Source organism: Hyalella azteca, unplaced genomic scaffold (assembly GCF_000764305.2).
Source record: "Hyalella azteca isolate HAZT.00-mixed unplaced genomic scaffold, Hazt_2.0.2 contig10368, whole genome shotgun sequence".
NCBI lineage: Eukaryota > Metazoa > Arthropoda > Malacostraca > Amphipoda > Hyalellidae > Hyalella > Hyalella azteca.
Window position 1 is genome coordinate 73,751 of NW_025940410.1, and position 22,340 is coordinate 96,090.

General features: G+C 39.7%; 2 protein-coding genes across 2 annotated transcripts in view; both read left to right on the top strand.

Annotated features, from left to right (window-relative positions):
* The window catches only part of LOC108665564, a 61,804-nt gene extending 60,890 nt beyond the window's left edge, over window positions 1–914 (top strand). The window contains exon 4 of the mRNA XM_018152336.2: window positions 814–914. Within this exon, the coding sequence (XP_018007825.1) occupies window positions 814–914 (101 nt within the window). The remainder of the gene's footprint in view (window positions 1–813) is intronic.
* Window positions 915–16,720: 15,806 nt separating this feature from the next.
* Window positions 16,721–17,787, top strand: LOC108665565 (the record flags this gene model as incomplete). Its single annotated transcript, XM_018152337.2, is given in 1 exon segment — window positions 16,721–17,787. A coding segment is annotated over 1 exon segment (922 nt), but the record flags the coding sequence as incomplete, so codon positions are not given.
* Window positions 17,788–22,340: the final 4,553 nt, after the last annotated feature.

The window sequence follows — 22,340 nt, forward strand, 5'->3', positions numbered from 1 at the left end:
TTAGTAAAGAGGGCTTTCGGTATATATGTATATTCTAGAACATGTGAACTTCAAAATTTTTTTTTAGTTATTCAAATATTATTTATGCTTTCACTGTGAAAAAATTAATTGTTTATGATTTTGCTGAAGCTGAAATTATGAGATTAATTAACATCCTGATTACCTATAATAACTTCGTCAAGCATGATGTATCTAGTTCCTCTTATATTTATCATAAAAAATGATATGAGGAAATAAGCTCCATAAGTGCACAAGAGACTGTAAACGAACGTGCACCACCCTTCTGCAGGAGGTAACAAAGACGCGCCCGCCGACCTGTTCCCGCTGTGACAGGTCGTGTCACGCTGGTGTCGCCGCCGCCGCCGTATCTCCCAGCCACTTTCACTCATGCAATGCATGCACGTGTCCTATGCCAGCCGACATACCTTTACGTTCGTGCCCGCGGCAGAATGATCGATTAAATAAACGTCACGAGCGTATCATGGATACCTTTCACAGCCCATTTGCAGGCGGCAGATATTACAGGATCGTTGCGACATTGCAATGATAGAGAATAGAACGGACGAATATTGTCATCAATTTGAGTTTCGTTATAATAAAATGTTATTTGACGTAGCTTTAGCCAAATAGAAGAGGCAAGTTGTAGACGAGTTTCAGTTGGAGATGACGTAGAATATGTTGGTAGTTTTTAAATTCTCACTCAATGGCAGTTTAGAGAGTTATTGTTCTGCAAGAATAGAATGTCGACTGTACTGTATTATGTCTTAATAATACGGTGAATCAGTAGTTTAACTTATTTAATTGCGCTCTCAGGAGAGGCCGGTTTGTCCTTTGGTGGGGCGGCTCTCGCGGTCATGGCCGCCGTAGATATACAGCAGCCCTCGGCCGAACTTTATGTGCCCTCAGCTCTTTAACTTTGAACTTCGGCCCCGCAGAGTTTTCTTGACCGCATTCAAGGGAGGGCGTGGCCTGCTTGCTACTTCCCTGCCTATGCTAATTCACTGATACTGCTTAATTAGGCCGCAAACAAAGGGTTATTTGTTATTTATTTTGAGGCGCAAGTGAATGCTTACGCGTTATTTAATCTGAGATGTGACGAACACTTCTACTATATTCACTGCTCAAATATTATATTAACGATGAATTATGTGTTGACTCCATTCCGCGTCATGACTAATTTTAATATTTATAGTATAATCAGGACGCTTCGAGTTACATTTTATCACTGACAAAATTACCATTTAGTTATAATCAAGTTTTCCGTGACAGATACCTGTCAGCTGCGTCCAAGTAGGCCATAAATGAATATTTTTTTGTAAAGTTTGTCATGGCATTCATTTGGTCCGGATTGTGTTTGGCCTTTACATATATGCAGTTGAATTGGTTAGCAACAATTGATCGATTTGTCAACTGCTACCGCGACGCAACCTCTTAGGAGTTATAAGTGATGCATTCTTGATAATATGGCAGTGACCAATTGTTTCAAGTCTAACTGTTCTGCCTATGTTTTTGACGCGAATTACTTGGTTGTGGAGCTGGCCTGTGGATGCCGCGGCGTGTGACATGCAAGCGATGTTGATACCCACTGCAAAGTCAGGTCTAGTCGTTATGCTTCGTAATTAATGCACTCACCGCTGCATTTGCATGCACAGCGATGCGCCTTTAACGTTTAATAATATAAACGTTATAATATTTTTAATATAATAATAATACCCACATTATATTCATCAAAATAATCCTTTGCGTAAGAGAGATAACAACGAAAGGAAAATACAACCATCTATATAAATTAGTTCTTTGTGATCAATTATTATATAAGGTTGTTCTCGTTATTTGTTCATGAAATTGGAGATACGGTTATTTTTATCATGGCAGTGGCTCCAAGTTTCACCCAATGTGCGAGGTTAATGTATATGTTTCTGGCACTTGAAAGAATATATGCTGAGGTCGTAGCATATCTCCAGCTGTCGTGGTCGTCATTCGCCACACGCACTTGCGAGGAGACCTTGCACTCCTGACAGTCCTGCGCTATTATTGCATGGTCACTTGTCATGATCCTTCCACTGAAGGATTGTTATATGTTTAGATAAAGTGCTTGCCGTGAAGTATCTTGCCTTCGATGATAGTCAGCACACAATGCCTGCATTTTTTCTATGATTTTTTTTTCGGGAAAAGGGATTCATTTCCGAGTGTAGAACTGATGTAGAAAATGGGAAAGCGTTAGCTGTGAACAGATCTAAGTGCGATGTTTCAAGTAATTTGTTATTATTTCTCATTCTACATGAGCTGCATTAATAATTTCTTGATGTGTCACGAAGTCCATAGTAACGTACATTGAACTTTATTTGATGATTTCACTATATGACACATAATATAAAAGAACAGCATCCGCTAGCTTCATAGAGTCTATTTTATTTGTAGTCTTTGGCTGAGAATACTCTTATCAGTATGTTACTCATCACATGTGGAAATAGAGAGAAATCCTTGTATCGATGAAATATATATATTTTAATTTTGGGGCGCCGGTCGAGCCAGAGCCATAAATCTGGGTAAAACAAGGAACTTCATGTTCCGGTGACAATTTTTCACGGAAATTTATCATTTAAATTATGCACAAATGAGGAAAAGTGAAACTCAGTTATATGTTGGACATAATCATGTGGGTCACGCTGGAACGGGTCCAGCGCATTACGTCACGCATTACGTCACGCATTGCGTCACAATGCAGACCTCGCCTTGAAATTGACCAGCGGATGCGACTTCTTGCATCTCGCTAAACCTTCGCTAAATCCATAAGAATCTTTGTGGCTCCCTACTATATAATTTTTTCTATTTTAGAGTTAAGCCGAATTTTGTCAAAAATGAAACTTATAATCACAAATGTTTCCACACTGCCTTCGTTCATAACGTTTTTTGATAATGAATATTTTTCTGACTTTCACTAAAAAACTTCTGAACAATAGTTGATAATGCGTGTTTCCGTGTAATGAAGCAAATAATTATGTGATTTACTTCGCTATTCAACACTTTGTGGACTGAATCGTCAAATTTAAATTCCGAAATAGACTATCATCGCGTTGTTAATAACGGAAAAGTAAAAGTTATATATGTACTTAAAATAGCATTACAGGGGATTTCCTTAGCCGAGCCCCGCATTTGAGACCTCCTTTGTGAAATAAATTGGTATGTCATTTAGGGTAATGTGAATGTACATTCTCCTCTATAAGTGCATCGTACTATAAATATTACGCGTTTTAATATACTATTCATGTACTGAATTTTGTTCTCCTAAAATTGCAATCACTCAAACGGCTTAGTCATTATATTTCTGCATTTCTTCGCAATGTAACGGATCTTTGGGAAAATTTCTAACGTATGCATTTGCTCAAAAACCACACAAGATTTCCTTGCGAGCTGCCAGCTCGGCTCTGGCATTAGCGGAGGCTTACCGTTACCTTGCGTATGAAAAACAGACTCGCGCCTCATGACTCGTCCTAGTTTTTTTTTTATTCATGACACTTCGAGCTCCTGAACTCGTTTAGAATCCGGAATTTTCCTTATACGAGTAAATCGTAAAACAACAAGGTTGATAACATCGTTGATATTGTTGTGCAAGCAAAAATTTCCTGTTGTTTATTCATATGATCGACCGGACAGACCCTGATCTCGGACACTTCGCTGGCGCATCATAGTTCCAAAACTTGTAGCGACTCATCCTATAGACAATTATTATTTAGGATAATGTGGCTGCGTCTTGTGTTACGTAAACAGATACATTCTGTTTACGTAACATTTTCTGTGTATTGTTATTCTGTCGTATCTAATTATTCAGAAAGACGTGACGCGCTAAACTTACCGTAGCACAGGATGACAATTTTGTTTCCTTTGGAGTTAGTATTATTCAACATGGCTTATATCAAATTATTAAGCAAACAAATGTACTGTTTACTTTACTCTATTTAACTTACTAAAAATAACTTTTTGCTTGTTTGACTGAATTTTTTTCCCTTAACACAATGGCCACAATTATACATTTAATATGCAAAATTCGCATTAATTAAGAACTGAATTCAATGAAAGTTTTTTTCATTCAGTGTCAATTTTTAGTTACAAAATTGTATTTGTCGTGAGCATCTAGTGTAAGGACCATCCGGAGATATGATTGATCTAAGTTCATATTCTGAACTCGTTAAATGCATCTATTATTGTCTAACCTTGATTTCGATATCCGACGTTTAGTGAGTTAATTATTCGTCATTTGGAAGGTTTCATCTAAATTGTCCTGTATTTAGTGGATTAAGATAGTTGACCTTGCTATATGAAGTTAAATTCAGCGGTGTTAGGGTATCCAGACTACGCGCTTAATAATACTGCCCAAGATGAATGATTGTTCGGCTCGCGATCATCTGCAAGACTCAATGACGGGGATTTAACACATCACATACAAGTTATTAAGCGCGTTTCGCTATTAACATATTTTCAGATTGTTTATATCGTAAGTGTGTTTATAGATTTCAACTAGTCTCAAAGCGACGTCATAATATGTTTACTTAAGTCTTGGAATTATGGGCTTCGAGTGTAGAGATATTAGATTAAAGTTCACAGAATAACTATGAAAAATGTAAAATAATGCGATTAATATTCACAATGAAGCGAAGCATTACTCCAACGGGAGAGGAATTGATTATAATTAAGTTCAGCTTTGCTTGTGAATGTTATGTCAATTGATCGTAACTATATAGCGCCTATTGGAGCCATGTAATGGGATTGGAAATAGTTCATGCCTCTAGATCTAAGGTGCTGACCTAGTCTGAATGATTGAAGTTTGGAAAATGTTTGAAAAATGTTACTACTGAAACGTCTTGACTTAGAATTAATTTGGATGATCAGAAGTGTGCACAACGACCTGCTGCCACACGCACCGAGCTGCACTGTGCAGTGTTGCCACACGCACCGAGCTGCACTGTGCGGTGCTGCCACACGCACCGAGCTGCACTGTGCGGTGCTGCCACACGCACCGAGCCACACTGTGCGGTGCTGCCACACGCACCGAGCCACACTGTGCGGTGCTGCCACACGCACCGAGCTGCACTGTGCGGTGCTGCCACACGCACCGAGCCACACGGTTTCCCTCCCGTACCGAGGCTCGCTTCCCGCGTGCCCGTGTCAAAGCGACGCGGCAAATGACGCGTTTCCACTTTTGCCACTTCCGGGAGAAAAAATTTCCACTGCTATGATGGCGGTTTTGCTGCCACCGCACGCCTTTCGCACACATAGAAACAGCTCCTGCATTTGGTGTTCCTAGGTCCCGGCTATTAATAATTATTCTGCTAATTTACGCTGTAAGCTAATCAATTAATTACACTTCTTGCCATTCAAAAGTAATGAATTATTGCAAATTGAATGTAAGGATTCTTGAATTTTACAGATTGAGTAACAAAAAATTTTATCAATGGGTACGTGACCCCTTGGAGAGATATCTCATATAGAATTACGCTACCAAAACCATTAGTTGTTTTCCTAAGAAATCTGCATTCAAGGAAACTGCATCTCTTACCGCTTTTTAAAGCTGGGAAGGTTTGATGTGCTTAATTTTCCTCGTGTAATAAGATACAAACCATACGAATCATGCACCATTTAATGCATATAACCGTGTGTTAGAGCACGCATATATTTGCCGCAAGATTCATTTTGAGTATCAGAATTGAGCGAGGAACGTTAGAGTAACGAGGGGAGCGCAGCGGCCACGTACGCGCCCCGAGGCACCAATTTCAGTTTTACGGTTTACGAGCCGCGAGCGCTGCACGGGTCGAACCCCGCGTGAGACCAGCACGCTCCTCCCGTGTGGCTTCACGGGAGTATGCCTCGCATTATTACCGTATGCGTTCAACATTTATGGGCTCCTTTCTGAATTTTGATGCTGTTATAGTAATAGACTGGAAACTTTACAGTTGATGTTAGTACGTGGTTGGATATGATAAGTTGATCTTCAATGTACAACATGCTGGATCTGGCGAGTGTGGCAATATTAAAACATTAACTTGTTCCCGCTGCTGCTGCGGGATCGGATATGAGATTCAAGATAATATTTCGGTACGTTAGCGAAAAAAGCATTTATTAACGCTTCCATAGCGCACATTGTTTTCACGTCTCTCCCGAAGTATTTGCTTCATTCTGTTAAATATATTCTGTACTATTACCTATGTTGAGTCACGTCTCTTTGCACATATTTCGTGGTACCTTATTAAATCAATTATACCCATATTTCTGAGAAATTTGTCCATCGATGATTTGGACATTGATGCTATTTTAAAATTTAAAAAATATTTTGAAATATCAAAACTTTTTAAACATTTTTATACAATTCTCGGAATTCATGTTTTTCTCTTGTTGGCATTATCGTTACTGATGTGTCATCGTGCCTGTGTTTATTCTTCCTGCCTTTCCGGAAATCTTCTTTCTCTTATAAAGCTGCATTATCATGCTGCATGAACTTTACCATTCACAATTATTACATGCCTTTGAAGTCATTATGTCGTGTGGTTTCAATGACAACTGTTCTCTAGTGCTAAATTCTGCATACTTCTATTCATTCGTCGATCCCACCTTATGAATGATCAACCGAGGTTTGTTTCACTCAAATGTCAAAAAACGAAACTCTGCTCACTCCATGATATTGACTCACGGAATTGGTCGAGACTTTTGATTTTTTTCAAAGATTTCACGGCTGAAACCAACGTTAATCTTCGAAATAAAAACATCATTTATTCGGATGGTACGTACAGCGAAATGGTTGACACTTTTCGATGGCTCAACACGATGACACTCCTTGATCACGAACCCTGTATAATTAAGCTCTCTGGGCTAACATTCAATTATCTGGCTAATTGTCCAATAATATTTTGGTCGTCGATTAAGCCATTGACCACATGCATTGATGTCTGGACCAATCTAGCCTCACTTTACGAACGAAGAAGAGGTGCGGTGTCGTCCTTCACTATATCTGCCAAAAGGGCATCGGTAATAAACGTGCTGTTGATCGCAACACAGTCTGGACTGTAAGGCTTTGCAATGAAATTCTGGTAATAATGTGTAGTGTCATGCGCGGTGAGCTAGGAATTTATCCGCTTCAATTCACTGTTGGGAGCGTTCGTGCTTTGACATAAAAGGAGCTTGATTCAGCGTCCCAGTTTTTATTCGCTTATGACGATAACATGCTGCAGTCAACGACGCCATTTTAGCTGCTCTGCCCTCATAAGTGGGCGATTTTCATTTATTTCTTACTGAGTTTCCTCATAAGCTGCCAATTTATTTATGATACAGACACAAATAAATACCGGCGTCGTCGGCGATTTCTTTTTATTAACGACGAAATTATACGTGAATTGCGTTGTTGGAAATTGATGTGCCTCTCACAACAAAACTGCATAAACTGCAGCCTGGTGACACTTCATGGTGGTCAGTCTTACGACATCTTTTTTATTTTCACTGCCACAATATTTGATATGAATGGCTCACCTGATCAATGCTTAGCGTTAAGGAGCGCGTGATCCAGTGGCCTTTCACCCCCGCCGAGGTCCACCATATTTTGCTGACCTCGAGTAAAGGTTTCCGCTGATCACTGGAGTCAGACCAACTCGTTGCCTCTCCCCTCGATGATAACACACCTCGACAAAAATCCTTGCCTGGCCTTGCAACAATTCCTTTTCGATGGACGCGATAGGTCGTTATTAAAAGCTTTATTCCGCATTGCCATACCCGAACTGAACTACGAATGCGTATTTCTGCATCCTCTGTGGAAATATTTTGCCAAATGATTTTTATCTCGATAGCCAAGTAAGGTTTGATATGCGCCTTCGATGTGGGGTGTATTTCCACAACGGCGCATCGCACGTTTAACGAATGAACGCTCGAGGTTGTTAATGGCAGATGGTTTGTTCCCTGTTACAGCATTGTTGTTTCGTGCTCTACAATTACATCTTTGTAATGCATATTTTGCGAGTTTTTCTTCAGACAGAACAGTTCTTTCTTTCTTCTTCAGAACAAATCAATTTGTTGCTATTAATTTAAGAATGGACCACGTGAGGATGTCGCGTTAAGTTATTACGGAATAGATTACAAAAACTTCGCAAATACTCATCGCTTGTTTCATTAACATTTAATTTTAACTGTTTCCCTTGAATTTAATATACTCGAAGCATTTGTTTTGTTCTATGGTGGCCAACTGAATCAACTGATACTTTACGAGTGATCATTCATTTCTTGACAATCCGATTAAGTGTGAACGGTTAGTGCACTCCTACCCTGATTAGGGATGGAGAAAAATAGAATTACCTACATTAAAATAATAAACAAATTTAATTATTTTAATTAAGTAGGTTTGATTGAAGACCAGAGAATTAGTTTTTAGAATATATTCTCTTATCTTGTCTTCAATGAGCTTGATAGAATAAATTCTGCCAACGTATTCAAATAAATTTGATTATATGCAAGTAATTATTAGGATGAACATTAAACATTTCGAACATTGACAGTATTTTTAGGGACACGCATCATTTTAGCTTGAACAACTTTTGCCAAAGACAATAAATTCTAGGATTAATAGCAGCATAACTAGGACGGGGGTATGTAATTATAGGAGCTAGGGACCAACAGTTCAGGCATGCCATATGCATGCCTGAACTGTTGCATTTCCAAGATGACATTATTCGACGCATGGAAGTAAAGGACAAGTGCACTACTCGTGAATGAATGTCAGTATAACTATTACTGACTATTGAAAGAAATGTGCTGGCTCGGTCATTAGGAGCCTATCCCGATGTCGCCTGCGTACTGTGAAACGCTGAGTCCATCAAAGCACCACTGGCGAGCTTGGCAATATTGGCGTTGCATTAGAGAATTACTAAACATACTTTACGTACAGGGGAAATCCTGCGACACGTTATTATCATAGACAACTAAGAAACTGGGGCGGGTCCCCTACAGCGTTGTTGCGTCGCACGCAAGACGAGATGCCGACCCTGTATAGTAGCGGCGCAGTGTCCAGCGTGTCTCACTCCCGACGACCTTGTGACCCTTAGCCTCTTTGTCTGAGGATACATTAAACGTCGTCAAAGCTATTCGTATCTAAGGGCGAGGTAATTAGAGGTAGCGTTAGTCGACGGCGGGTTAAGCGTTGTTACGTTGCCTGCTGCCGCATACCTCCTGCACATGTTAGGTAATTAACTGTCATTAACTTTTATGATTATCATGCACAGGTCAAGATGGGCACGCTTTTAGAAATAACGATTGTTTGTGTGGGCAAATGGCTATAGTGGTAAATTATTTCCAGTCAATTGATTGAACAAGATGTATTATAACGTGATCCATCTTCCAATGTTCATCAATATTCAAATTCCAATATAGGTTCATAGAGATCGAGAATTTATTAGCTAACTAAGCCATTTCAACACCACATCCCGTGTGAAGAAACGACAGCAGTGTAGCGTAAATTTAAGGTACCATATTTGCTTAAAATTTTATTCACCAAATTATTTCGAAGATATTCCAGGAATTTAGTTTGTGACATTTCTCTTGCCGAGAGCATGTAGTCAGATTATGATGACAAATGTTGTCCGTAGAGCAGATCCCTTAATGTGTTCGAGTGAGGGGTTGAAGATCAAACTCTTGAGTGTATCCTTCTTCACGTCGCAGCTCACAAGACATCAGCGTAACCCGGGGTCTGGCACTGGAGTATAACAGGAATTATGAGCTCTGCGTCGGATCAATATTCAGTGGACGTTGCATTAACCCCCATTTACACATTTATTATGTGAAATCTACATTCACAATTACTGTGCGTTTATTATAGCCATGGGAAGTTACCTGGATACCGCCCTGATGAAGATGAATAACCACAGCCTTCAGCTTCCCCTTAAACGCTCCGTTTGCCTCCTTTCTATTATGCCTGTATTTCTTTTAATGTGGAACTCTGACGCTTATTAATAATGAGGAGGCTGTGAAACGAGCCACAGACGAGGATGAAAGGTTATCTGAGCCGCATTCTCGTCGTAACACTTGTTCCTCATTTCTATCCGATTTTTTTTTGCCCTCCATGAACCACTTTAATAAGGTCGAGACTCGAGAAAACTTTGTGCAGTGATAGGGGCCTGGTATTCTGCTAAGACAGAATTTATTATACATTGTTTTACAGTGTAGCATATATTTTCCATTTACCATCCGTAATGTGAACATTGTTCAGGTATACGCGGCGAACAGCCACTCCTGTCACTGGCTATTGACTTCATTTGCATGCCGATGGCTTAGAGGGCAGGTAAACGCCTGGCTCTCCGAGCATCCGAGGTACGCGATCCACGTACAGCCTCGGCTCGGCTTAACCTTTTGGTGCTCGCAGTGCGAGTGGTGCATACAATCTTCGATTTACTTTCCTCCAATTGAAGATGCAATATATTGACCCACATATCTGAAAAAATTAATTTCTGCATGATCGGGCTTTGCATTTCAACTGGAAATAGTGAAAATGTCTTGTCTTGTTGATTGTGTTGATTATTAGCGAACATCCTGGGTATGTACTTGCATGGTCTTTAGGGTGACACGATTTTTTTAATTTAAATCAACTGGATGCCAATAGTTTTATCGTCAATTAGCCTCATATAGTGATTAAGCTTTTTCAACTTTCATCTAATGTAGAGCATATTATGCATGCATGTTTGTCAATTTGGATGTTAGTTTCTCACATTATAGATTTTTCGTGGAGTTGACAGGCGTTGCCACATGGAATCGACTGTTATATTTCAGTTTCTTTTTATACTTGTATGCCTCATAGTTTGTCTAAAGAATATGCTCATAAGACCCCGAGTCACCAGAAATGATTCAGTTTCTTTTAATGATCCGCCGCTTCAAATCGAGTTCTGCTCACTCCCGCTTGACCAGTTTAATTTGCCCAAAAAAGCATGATATATTCTACATTATTTTTACCTATGAGGATATTTACCCTAGCGTTCCCGAATTTGGCCTCGACGAGAAAATGTACATGAATTCGTGTGAGAAGCTCTCATCGCTGGTAATCACTGGAAGAGTTTTTGTTTCTCCGAGATCGCTACTCCTGCGAAGAATTTACCCGTCATCCTAACCTTGTGTTGGAGGAACGCTAGAAATTACAATAAAAAATGCAATACTTGACCTACTGAAAAACCTTATTCTTATTCGCGATGGTCTTGAATTAGGTGCGTATGCATCATATGCCTGCATCTACAACATCACAATGTTCTATATTAATGGATTGTAAACGGCCGTGAGATTTTTCCCGCTTGGGTATTTTTCTAAATAAATTCTGTAACAATATTGAGGAAAATGTTGAGAAATTATGGTGGTGGTATTTCCACAAGTAAAATAAGTAGACTAGTCGGAAAGCGGCTCATGGAGCAGGCATAGTCGCTCTTAATGAACTATTTGCGTTGGACAAAGCTGCTTTGAGCTCCACATCTCAACCCTATACACATCCTAGATGAAGTTTCCCTATGAACCTTCCACAGATCTGAGCACTAGTCCGAAAAATCGATTTATAAAGATTGCTGTGGTTTTTAGTTCGGTATTCTTCCATGCGATTTTATGGTCATTTTCGATTTTAGGGCATTTTTGTAATCCTCGTGCAATCTTCAAGGTTCGGATGACCCTATCTATTATGCAGCTCTTGATCTTACGATCTCCGCAAATCATTATGATTGATTTCATTTCTTAATTCAGGGTTACGTGTCTCGCTGACCAAAGAAGTTCTTCGTGTGGTGAATCCATACACCTGATGGCTGCGAAGGCGCATATTGACAGTATCGTGGCTTATTTATCGAGGAAATTTGTTTTTCTAATTGCACATAAATTGTAAGCGACGTTCTTAAGCAAATTTTTTGCAACTACAGAATGCGGAGCTCATGTGCTCTGATGAGGATTCAAATTTAGAAAAACTTTATTCGACATGCAAAGATGAACTTAATTTTTTTAATTTCTTCCCCGTGTGTTGCGGTCGCGTATATGAAATCTGAAAGCACTTCTTTGAAAATTGTCCAGCGAACACTTTCCATGAATGCGTATTTTTTGAACTAGAAATAAGTCGAATTTGTGACGTTTTAACACAATCAGATTGTTAAAACTGAAATGATGTTTGAAAATTCAAAATTTATTTCAATCAGTTTAATTGCTCAACAAGATTTGGTTTTCGAAATTCTTCACGAATTGTAGATTTGTTTTGATAAAAAGGATCAGATTTTCGATTGCCGAATCCAAAATGAATTGGCTGAAAATGGGTATCAGAAATGCGATGCTTATGTCAGTCATTCCAGGGCTTCAGTTCGGTCCTGGTTTCTTTTTTTCCCCGTCAAAGTTGAGGATTTTTTGGAAGCCCAAAAGACTCGTCCAGTGCGTCCTCACGGCAGGTTTGTCAGATTTCTGGTTGATTCAAAAATAAGTTGGCTCAACCGTGACGTAGAAAAATGGTAGAAGACGCTAGGGGATGCTTGCGTCTTCTACCTGTAATCTACGTCAAGGGGATACGCTATTACAGGATACTTAGAACGAATTGAAATTAATAAGTACACCGTTCTAATCACCCGGGTAGATAAATGCATATAATCATGACTTAAATATGACGTTTCACGGAAAACTAAACACCTGAGGTTTGTTGCTCAGGGTGGGTGTCTTGATTTGCAAGGAGTAAAATTTTAGGGAATTAGAAAATCAATAAACAGAACGAGACGTTGTATGTAAAACTAGAATGATTAATCGTATGTTTTAATGGTTTGGAAACGAAGACTTTAAGACGTTTTAATGTTTTGGACTATGAATTAATTTTCAACAAGTGATGCTCGTGAGCTCGGAAATAGGATACCGCGGTGCATATGCGAAATCACTTTAAATGATAATTAATCTTTACAGAGGTGGAGACATTAAATTGGCGAGTTTAGAGTTGAATTTTTAATTTAAACTACAGGGAATATTTATGTCTTTAACTGTATCAAATTTTTCACAGATAAAAAAATATTTTTCGAACCGTGAAAAACTAAATAAAAAGAAGTGCTGATATCAGTCATACAAAACAAAATATGTTGAACCAGGATAATAGTAGGAAATTCGAGATGCTTAGACGGGGTTGCAATAAGCAGTTGCTGCTTTGTAGATGTTCCCGAAAACTCGAAACGGATGCTCCATGTTGCTAAACTAACGAATCATTTTACCAAGAAACGCTCTAGAACCCCTGACTTTAAATACCCTTTTATTCTACAGATGATATCAGTAAATATATCTAATTAAGGTCACATAGAATCTAAAAACGAATTGACGGTGAGAAATGGTGAATTTCTCACAAGAATTCTCACTGTGCAATTAGTTCCAAATTTAGTCCAAGTAGCATTTTTCAGAGTCTAGCAAATTTTAAGCGAAAATGCCTCCAATGAATAAAGCATTATAGTTCTTCGTGACAATCTCCCGTTTCATGGATTAAATTAGTATTGAATTTCCTTCTGCTTTTGGAATACGTGCGGTTATGTTCTCTCTTCCTGTGGTTTGAATATAAAATATTATTGTAATTAAATGAATTAATGGGACTCAAAATAATGGACTGAATTTAGAAAGAACGAAAAAAAGCCCATCATAACGTTTAGCTTACACAAAGAAGCTCGATCTATGCCATAGAAGAGGTGCCAATCTCGCGCCACTGAGAGCCAATAGTGTGGGCAACTAACGGAATTGTTGTAGCGGATAAGTTCAATTTAGCTAATTTCTTGATGGGAGGTTCGTAACGGAATCTGAGCGCGTGTTCAACAGCTTGCTCTCTCATCAACAGAAGCGGCATGTTCTACATCTGGTACGCGGACTGCCTTTTCGCCTACAATACACTCAGTTTGCTGTGCAAATGAGACCATTTTTTACTAGCGGCTCTCGCAATTTTTGTGGGCTTCAACTCCTTAAGAAATAGTCTGCCTCTTTGCTCCACATTACCCTTTTTCGTTCTGTTCATTTAGGCAACTCAACTTGCATCCATTCTTGTCATAATCAATGTTCGCTATCAATGCGAGTTTTTGTTAATTAATATACTATTTCTCAAAGTTGGATTCTTGTTGTGCGATGTGCATGATATAAGAATGCGACTCGACTTAGATTGGATTCCTTTGATTTGTTTCAATCGTAAGTGGGTGATTGAAAGGATTCATGACTATATTGCTATTCTTTGCAAATTTTCATGATAAATCGCGCTAAATGATCGCATGCACATATTGTACTCGTACCTATGTATTGGTATTTTTTATTGAAGAATACCGTTTTCTTCATTTTTACAACAATCGCTACAAATTAAAATACTTAAGACTGTGAGCTGTGCCTCTAAGAGTATTTTTTTCAAGTCAATGTCATTGTCAAAACTTCCTTGACATTATGTGTATATGAGACATATATTTTTGGAGACGTTTATTTATTGCGATTGTACTCTATATGTAGATATTCTGGTCCAGCGAAACCTTCTAAATAGCGACGACGTTCCTGCGTAGTCTTAATTACAGAGCTGGACGTCGTTGCGGTATCATCCTTACGGCGAAGACTAATTTGGTGATCGTGATCTTGCATGTTATTGGTTTGTATGGTCTTAACTTCTGCGTATAGCTTGATCATTCGCAAAACTCATTGCGTCTTTTGGAGTTACTTGAGTGTACGTGTGAGATGGTTAGTCACTTATTTGTAGTACTTGAAAGAGCGCAAACTGATTGTTTTGATCCATACTAGTACCCGCATTAGTCACATTATCCACTCCGATCGATATTTTAGAATAACTGAAGAATACGGTAGTATTAATATTATGATTGGTCCCTCATGATCCCGCAGTTGTTTTCTACGAGCATGTTGAGGATAATTTCGAATAATGATTAGACTCGTGTTTGAAACTTATATTATTCACTCAGTACGCACAACTGCAATTAATGAATGCGAATAATCGAAGCCAATGATGCTATTTAAGCTTGAATTACGTTCCAGAGGACGCCATGTCTGTAAAAAGTTTAAATAAATGCTGCGACGTGTGGTCTGAACTTATAACTGTATCGGCAGCGGACGGACGATTAAGCTAACGTCGCGTTTCTGACGATAAGGTCTTTTGAAAGTTGGTGGGTGGCGTTATCGCACCTGACGTTCACTGAGGTTATCGCGCTTTCCTGGCGCTCTTGCTCCATGCATGAGACTTCGTTGCTCAATCGCGCACACAAACATTTTTTACGAACCTTGGATTCGCATAGTAATTTTCACGTCGTCGAACATTTGAATAAGCAGAATTCTCAATGTCAAGTCCATGCTGGACGGATTTCGCTTAATATTATTATTTTTTCGCTTGATATTTGTACACAGTTCCGTTCAATGCGTTCTGGGTGAATTTCCCATATATATTTATTTGCTCAATCGCACAACTTGAGTGTTACAGCAGCACAATGTTCTCATCATTTCAGCTAAAAACGTTTACGAATATTGACTTTTTGTGACCGCAAAGACGCGTTCATGCAAAACGCGGCGCAGCGGAGTGCTGGCAGGTTAACGTTTCTCAGCTGATCTATTGCAATAGGCGATTGTCTGTATAATCGAAGAAAAAGCTCATGCGTACACAATGCTTCCGATTTCTTCGAGTCGTTTGCTCACTTCCTGCAAGTGGCGCTTTCATCTCAATTACACTTGCTTCTATCAGCCATTGTGCGCTCGACACTCAGCAGTAAAGGGAGTGCGTGTACTGCGAGCAAACGCTTGCTATGAAAGGATATGTTTTTAGTAGCCATGCAAAAATTCCTTGCATGAGAACGAGCCTAATTACTCAATAGTCATTGTCTCGCTCTATGTTATTAAGCGAGACAATGTTAACGTTAACATACGTAATGTTAGACATATTTCGTATAAATGTTTTGAGTAGTAGTGCTTCGTTCAAACTAATTGTTATACAAAAAGATGTATATAAAAAATGTATTATCTCAAAAGTTTATACGAAAAACTGCCATGTGGCCTAACTCGACATGTTTTTCAATAACTGCCCCCGCACCTAATAAACTAATATGCAGCAATTGCATTAAAAACCATGTTGTTTGTTCGCCCATTCAGTTCTTTATTTGGATCTAGTTTTCGGTTATTTTCTAAATCATTTAGCGCGTTTGCATTAAAAAGACGGAGGCTACATTATTTTCAGTCATCTTATTGAGATTTGTACATTCAACTGCTCAAATTTCAGTCCAATTATTCATTTATTAATTCAAATCAACTATGCGCTGTAATCATATACAAACATAGTAAATAGACTCTTATTTTTGATGATAGAATGAAGGCTTATTATCTTCGCTACAAGTGATGAGGCGGAGCAGCTTATGTCCAGCTTTTGACGATATTAACCTCTTGAATGTCAACATGCATGTCTACATATTTATGTTTCAGTCCAGTGTTCATTTTTTTTATTTGTTTTAAACGACTGCAGGGGACATTTCTCCTGTTAGTTTTTGTCATATTTACTTGTTAACAAAATATTTACCGACCGAATTCTTGGCCGTATAGTATAGGCCGGGCAACGATAACCCGCTCGTGAGTTCTATTAGGCACTGTTAAATTTTCCTTAGTTTAGATCATTAGCTCGTAATCGTACGGGCATGAGATGTATCGTCTGTTGCTGCCACAATAATCATATAATCATGCGCAAATAATTTTCTTGCAGAGGTTCTCTAAAAAATTTGTTAGTTAACAATGTGGCGAAGAGTGTATCAGCTCCCTTGTTTGCATTGTTCTTGTGTTATGTAGGTGCTTTGTCGATTTACACTGTAGTTGAAGTGAATTAAAATCTCGCATTGCTCCAGTTCACCGTCATGGAAAAAGTGGAAAAGAAGCTTACGCGTTTTCGAGCTAATCTCAAGACCAAGCGGAAGCTCTCGTTGCCGATGTTCATTAACCACTTCAACCAACAATGGGGAGATAATCAGAGCCCTGAGACGGCGGGTGCTGGGGCGTGTGACGATCTGCAAGAGGATGTCGAAAACCGCTGCGTGGAACCTCCTGATGCGCAAAGCTGCTCCAAACAAAACAGACGTTACTCCTACAGCAAGAAAAAGCATCCTAATTCCAAGGGGGCAATGCTCTCAACCAATAAGGTGAACACGAATTCTGCTAATTTCGGATCTCTTGCGTCCATTGTCTTTGAATCAGAACGCGAGGCGCTCAGGAGGAACTTGTCGCTTTCGACTTCAAGTGGCAGCGCGAGTTTCAGCTCCAGGAATCGGACCAATTCAACAGCTTCGTCCACGTCCTCGGACTCGTCGAGCAACTCGTTGAATGGCGCAATGAAACGCGACTTTTCGACGCTGCCTCATTCCATCTCGGCCACAACGGGCCTCCACCTCATTCTCCCTAAAGGTCTTCGTAGCTCCTCGACTTTGCCGCTTTCGTGCGCCTCCGGAGTGCCGTCACGGGCCTTCAACAAGGGCCTCGTTAAGAGCCCCAGCGTGAACTCTTACATTCCTTACGAGACGTCAGGTGCGCCTTTGTCACGATACAATTCTGCTGCGACCGCCTCGTCTCAGTGCAAAAATTCGGTTACGGCTAACGGCTCTGTTCGCTCGAGTTACGCGGACGTGAACAGCAACAGCTTCAACAATAACAGCAACTGCAATGGTGAGCGATTGTCGACGGCAAGGAACCGAGGGCGCGACCGACACGCGCATCATCCTCATCTGGTCGCCACGATATCGTCGCCTGGTGGCAGCACTTTCACTTCGTTCGTCCTGCCTAATGGTGAGTAATGGCTTGGATGCTGATGTGTGTGTTATTGCTGCCCTATTGCGAGGATGCGCGTGTCAATATTAATGCTGATCAAGTAAAAGTGTGTTTTTTCTGAGAACTATGGAAATTAAAATCGGTTATTTAATCAGTTAATATCTATTATTTAATGTTAATCTGAGCAGTTATTCCTGCGGTAATATGCATGTTCACGTTATTGCTACCGACCACGATACATTTTGCTCAAACAAATATTACTAATGGATACACAAAGGTGAATGCCCTCTAATATATACTCTGTACATGCCCGAATTTTTCATTTATTTAAAACCTGAATCGCACAAAATGAATTTTTTTTGCTAATTTGTAGTTCGATTTATCGATTATTTAGTAAGAAATTTTTTACTAATGCTTTGCTCTATTTCGCCATTATTTGATACTGGAGCGTTTCAACCTGGTGCTATTTCATTCATTCCCTTTCATCGAATGCTTTCAATGCAGAAAAGACGAATCTCGACGATCCGAATTTCAGACAAGTGTAAATTGATTTTTTGTTTAATTGATGTTTCAGGGTCATTTTCGAAACGTGCTTAAGCATTTCTTAACAGCCTGTGTGCACTCTCACACTGGCTGGGCGTATACCGAAGAGCTCACTCGAAACCCTGAGGGAACACAAGCCTGACGATGACAAAGGGGTATAGCGTTACTAAAATACCTCGATTTTAACGACGCTCACTTTACGGGCGTTTCACACCCTCATCAATGCCAGGCAAAGTGTGATGAACGATGAGATATAAATCATGGTTCACTTTAACTTAATTCGCTGCAAACACACATTATTTTTTAATGGGGTACTTTATTATAGTTTGTGCCGGCTAATACTGCGCTGCAGAGAAGTAAAATGCTCAATTATTCAAAAAATTATAATGATGTACCTTACATAAGCTCTATATATGTATATTTATCTGCAGTATTTTACAGCAAGTTGCTAGACAAAATCTATCCTATTGGTCAGTTGATGCGAGTTCTGCCGTACGTTGGGACCATTGTAACTTTACCCAATTTCTCTAGTCATTGGGCGTAAAGATATATTCAGCTTGCAGGGCGAGGATGAATTTGTGTCTGGTCAAGAGACGAGAAATTTGTGCCGCAGCATCTTCACATTTGACCAGCTTTCTACTGACATTCTCTGGTGCTTTCGGGCGTCCCAAGACGGGACAAACTCCCATAAATGAATAAACGAGTCTTACATATATTGATGACTTGCCAAGAGGAATCTATCCCAAAAATATACGATACAGAATATGATACATTAGAAGGTTGGCTCAGCCAACAACCCCCCAACTCCAGACCAAAGAGGATTATTCATCTAGATGAGGGAGATGCAGCAGTGGTGCGGGCATGTTAACCTTGACTTGTGTTGCTTGCATGACCTCATCAAGCGCGAGATGAGACTGGACGCCGCAAGTTACGACGAGCTGACGAAGACGCTGAGCTGCCGTCCCGACGTGGCTACCTCATCACCACGTCATTTATGCAGCGCCGACAATTCAATTTAGTGCCATCACGGCGCCCGTGAGCTTATATCACGGTCTCCTGCGCCGCCAACTCCATATTAAACTGGAACGTTTGACTCGTGAAATATGAAGCCAAACTCACTACCGTCCGCTCATAGCCAGAAAGCTCTGGAAGTTCAGATTAAATTCAAAGCTTTCTTAGTCATTTTCTTATATGATGCGAAAACAGGAATAGTGCGTTCGAATATTTAGTGTGCGTATATGTCATGGAAAATAATTGTATATGATATTCCTGAGCCTGTTTGAAAATTTGTATAATCCCTTCGTCCATGCACTTTCATCGATCTCATGTATCATGTTTGTTAGAGTTATTCTGTTAAAGTATGGATGTTATCACAAACTTGTAAATATAGCCAAATTTATATTGCTTAGAAAGCAGTTACTCAGTGCAAGAATTATTTTTCTTTTGTTTCTAGTGTAGTTTGCGATTTGAAAGTAACATATTCATTCAAATCTATACGGGCTATCGAAATATTTTGAAGTTGAACGTCCAATTTAAAGTTTCTGTCCACCTTCCAGGTTGATTGATCTTTTTCGATTGCAAGAAGCAGATATTCTTTATATTTGAGTGCATAATCTGAGCGATGGCCTCGCCTGTCAAACTTTACTCGTTATCGCAGCCTGAAGAAGACTTGGGGCTCCTTAGAGTCGATAATGAACTTCAAAGAGCCTTTTGGCTAACGTGTGAAGAAGCTGAACGGGAATTCGCCGTCGAATAATACAGAGCTTACAATAAGACGCCTCAGCTGCTATAAAGTGGGAAATTAGGTGCACATGCGATGTTATTTAATTAAGAATACTTGTGCTTAGTCTTGAGCGTGCCTCAATGGTACGCCTTACTAACGTTATTGGATATGGTACTTCACAAGCACTATAGAGCCTCACATGGTTGATGCCGTCGTATATAGTTAACAATTTAAATGTTGTTCGTAATTGTTATCGATAGTCCCTTCATTAATTGGTGGAGAGCACAGCCGCCGTGTGGGACCAGCATTCGGGCTTGCGGAGCCGTCGTGTGGGACCTGCGCTCTCTGGCTGAGCTCCTTTGTTCCAGTAACGGACCGATACTCGGTCACGCACCACGAATTTTGAAAATTTATTTACATGATTAAGTTTTTTGCTCTGATTGTAACTAATGTGTAACTTACGAGACCCATTTTGTTTGTTTATACTTCGCGTCTAATATCTGTGGTTGACTTGTTTCTTTCGGAATATTTATAAAAGGTGAATCCTTGTGGAATGAACTGACGTCCACGAATAACTTCCTTTGCATTGCTTTTGCTCTTTACAGAGGGAGCTATTCATATTGGAACGTGCTCCAGACCTGCTTGTGTTTTGTTAAGTGTAATAAACCAAATTTTATTTTCACTAAATTCAAGCTGGGGTGACCGTGCATCCAGTTTATATTTTTCGAAAATTTTGAGTATCTAACGTCGGCCCTTCAGCTGCATTTTTGTTGCAACGTGCGGAGAAGCTGCCTCGCCCAGCGGCTGCCTCGGGACGACAGCGACGCTGTTCCCCAGTCGTCCATGACAGCCTCGGCTTATTGGGCTGCCTCTTGTATAATGACCACTTCGGCTGCCGTGACATCATCTTCTATGGAATTGACATCTGACGTCTGATTATCATTTTTATTCACGAAATTCTCCCAAACTTTGTTAAATTTAGGATTATATAAAATACTCATGAACTTAGTTACATTCGACTTTTTACAATACTAATTGCATTATGATCGGACTTTTGTTTTTCGTTTCGGCCTGCTATCAGTAATTTGTTCAATGCATGATATTTTTTTAGTTTTTTAAAGAGTTTGAATTGATAGGTTAGTGCAGATAGACATTAGGCGTAATAGGAAGATATTGGATGCAATCGGTTTCATATTGAGTTGTCGGCCGTAGTAACGCAATTAAAAGAGCCAGCGTGATACCAGATAGAAGTAAAACGATGTTACGAATATCACAAAATAAGTAATAATAACATACGAAAATGTAATAGGATTTTCTTTAGATGCCAACAAAATTTCCTTACAAGATGTATCTGAAATCAATAATTGACAGCTTTTTTCTAAAGATCAAGTATGGTCTCATCTGCCGGCTTAATTATCTTATTTGTTGTCGCTGATTTAGGTTGACCCTCGTTTGTTTCTATTATTTGCGGGGATTATGGTAATGCTTCAATGGCGTGAAGTTGCGACTCATGCCTCGGTAAAGATTATTTAACTGCAGCGCATATGTACCTGTACATCGGACGGTGCTGCGACGACAGATGGCCGTTCATAAAATACAAGCTCGCTTCTTTGCCCAGTCATTTTGCTTGGATGAGTCTAACTGTTCCTCGAGAGACCTATAGCTGCGACTGTTGTCGTGTATATTCTGGACGTGTTTCCACAAACATGTGTTGTGTAAGCCCTGCACAGTTAAGTGCCTCAAACTATCTGTGTCGTGAACAATTTGTTGCCAACAACTCCGCTGCTCGACTCCACCAATTTCAGGTTTTTCGACATGTCAAGGTCTCCCGTGATCAGTTCGTTCCAGAGAAATTTTTATTTTTATGACAGCATTTTTATATGGATGTGAACGTTTCCGTCAGCAGTTAGATTGTGGATACATCCGAATTTTGTACATAGTGAATAATTTTATCTTATTTTGCAGTGTTCAACGAAACCATAAGAACGGCCACCTTCATTACTTCCCTCTTGGATGTAATGCATCATTCTACTTCTTCTTTTAATATTTTATATATTAGCGCTCAGTATTAAAGAGCTGGTCACTCATATAACATAACATAACATAACATAGTGATGTCGGCTCTGAAGTGTAGGCCTGATGTGGCCTGTCGCCGATTCTTTTCCATTTCGTGCCTTGTTCATAGATCTAAACTCGTGTCATTTGACCGGATCTTTTCATGACTGGCGATAGTTTGAAGAAGCTACTAGACTTCCACCGGGTTCGATAAGGAGCTAGGCATTTCAAATCTGAACATATATTTTTC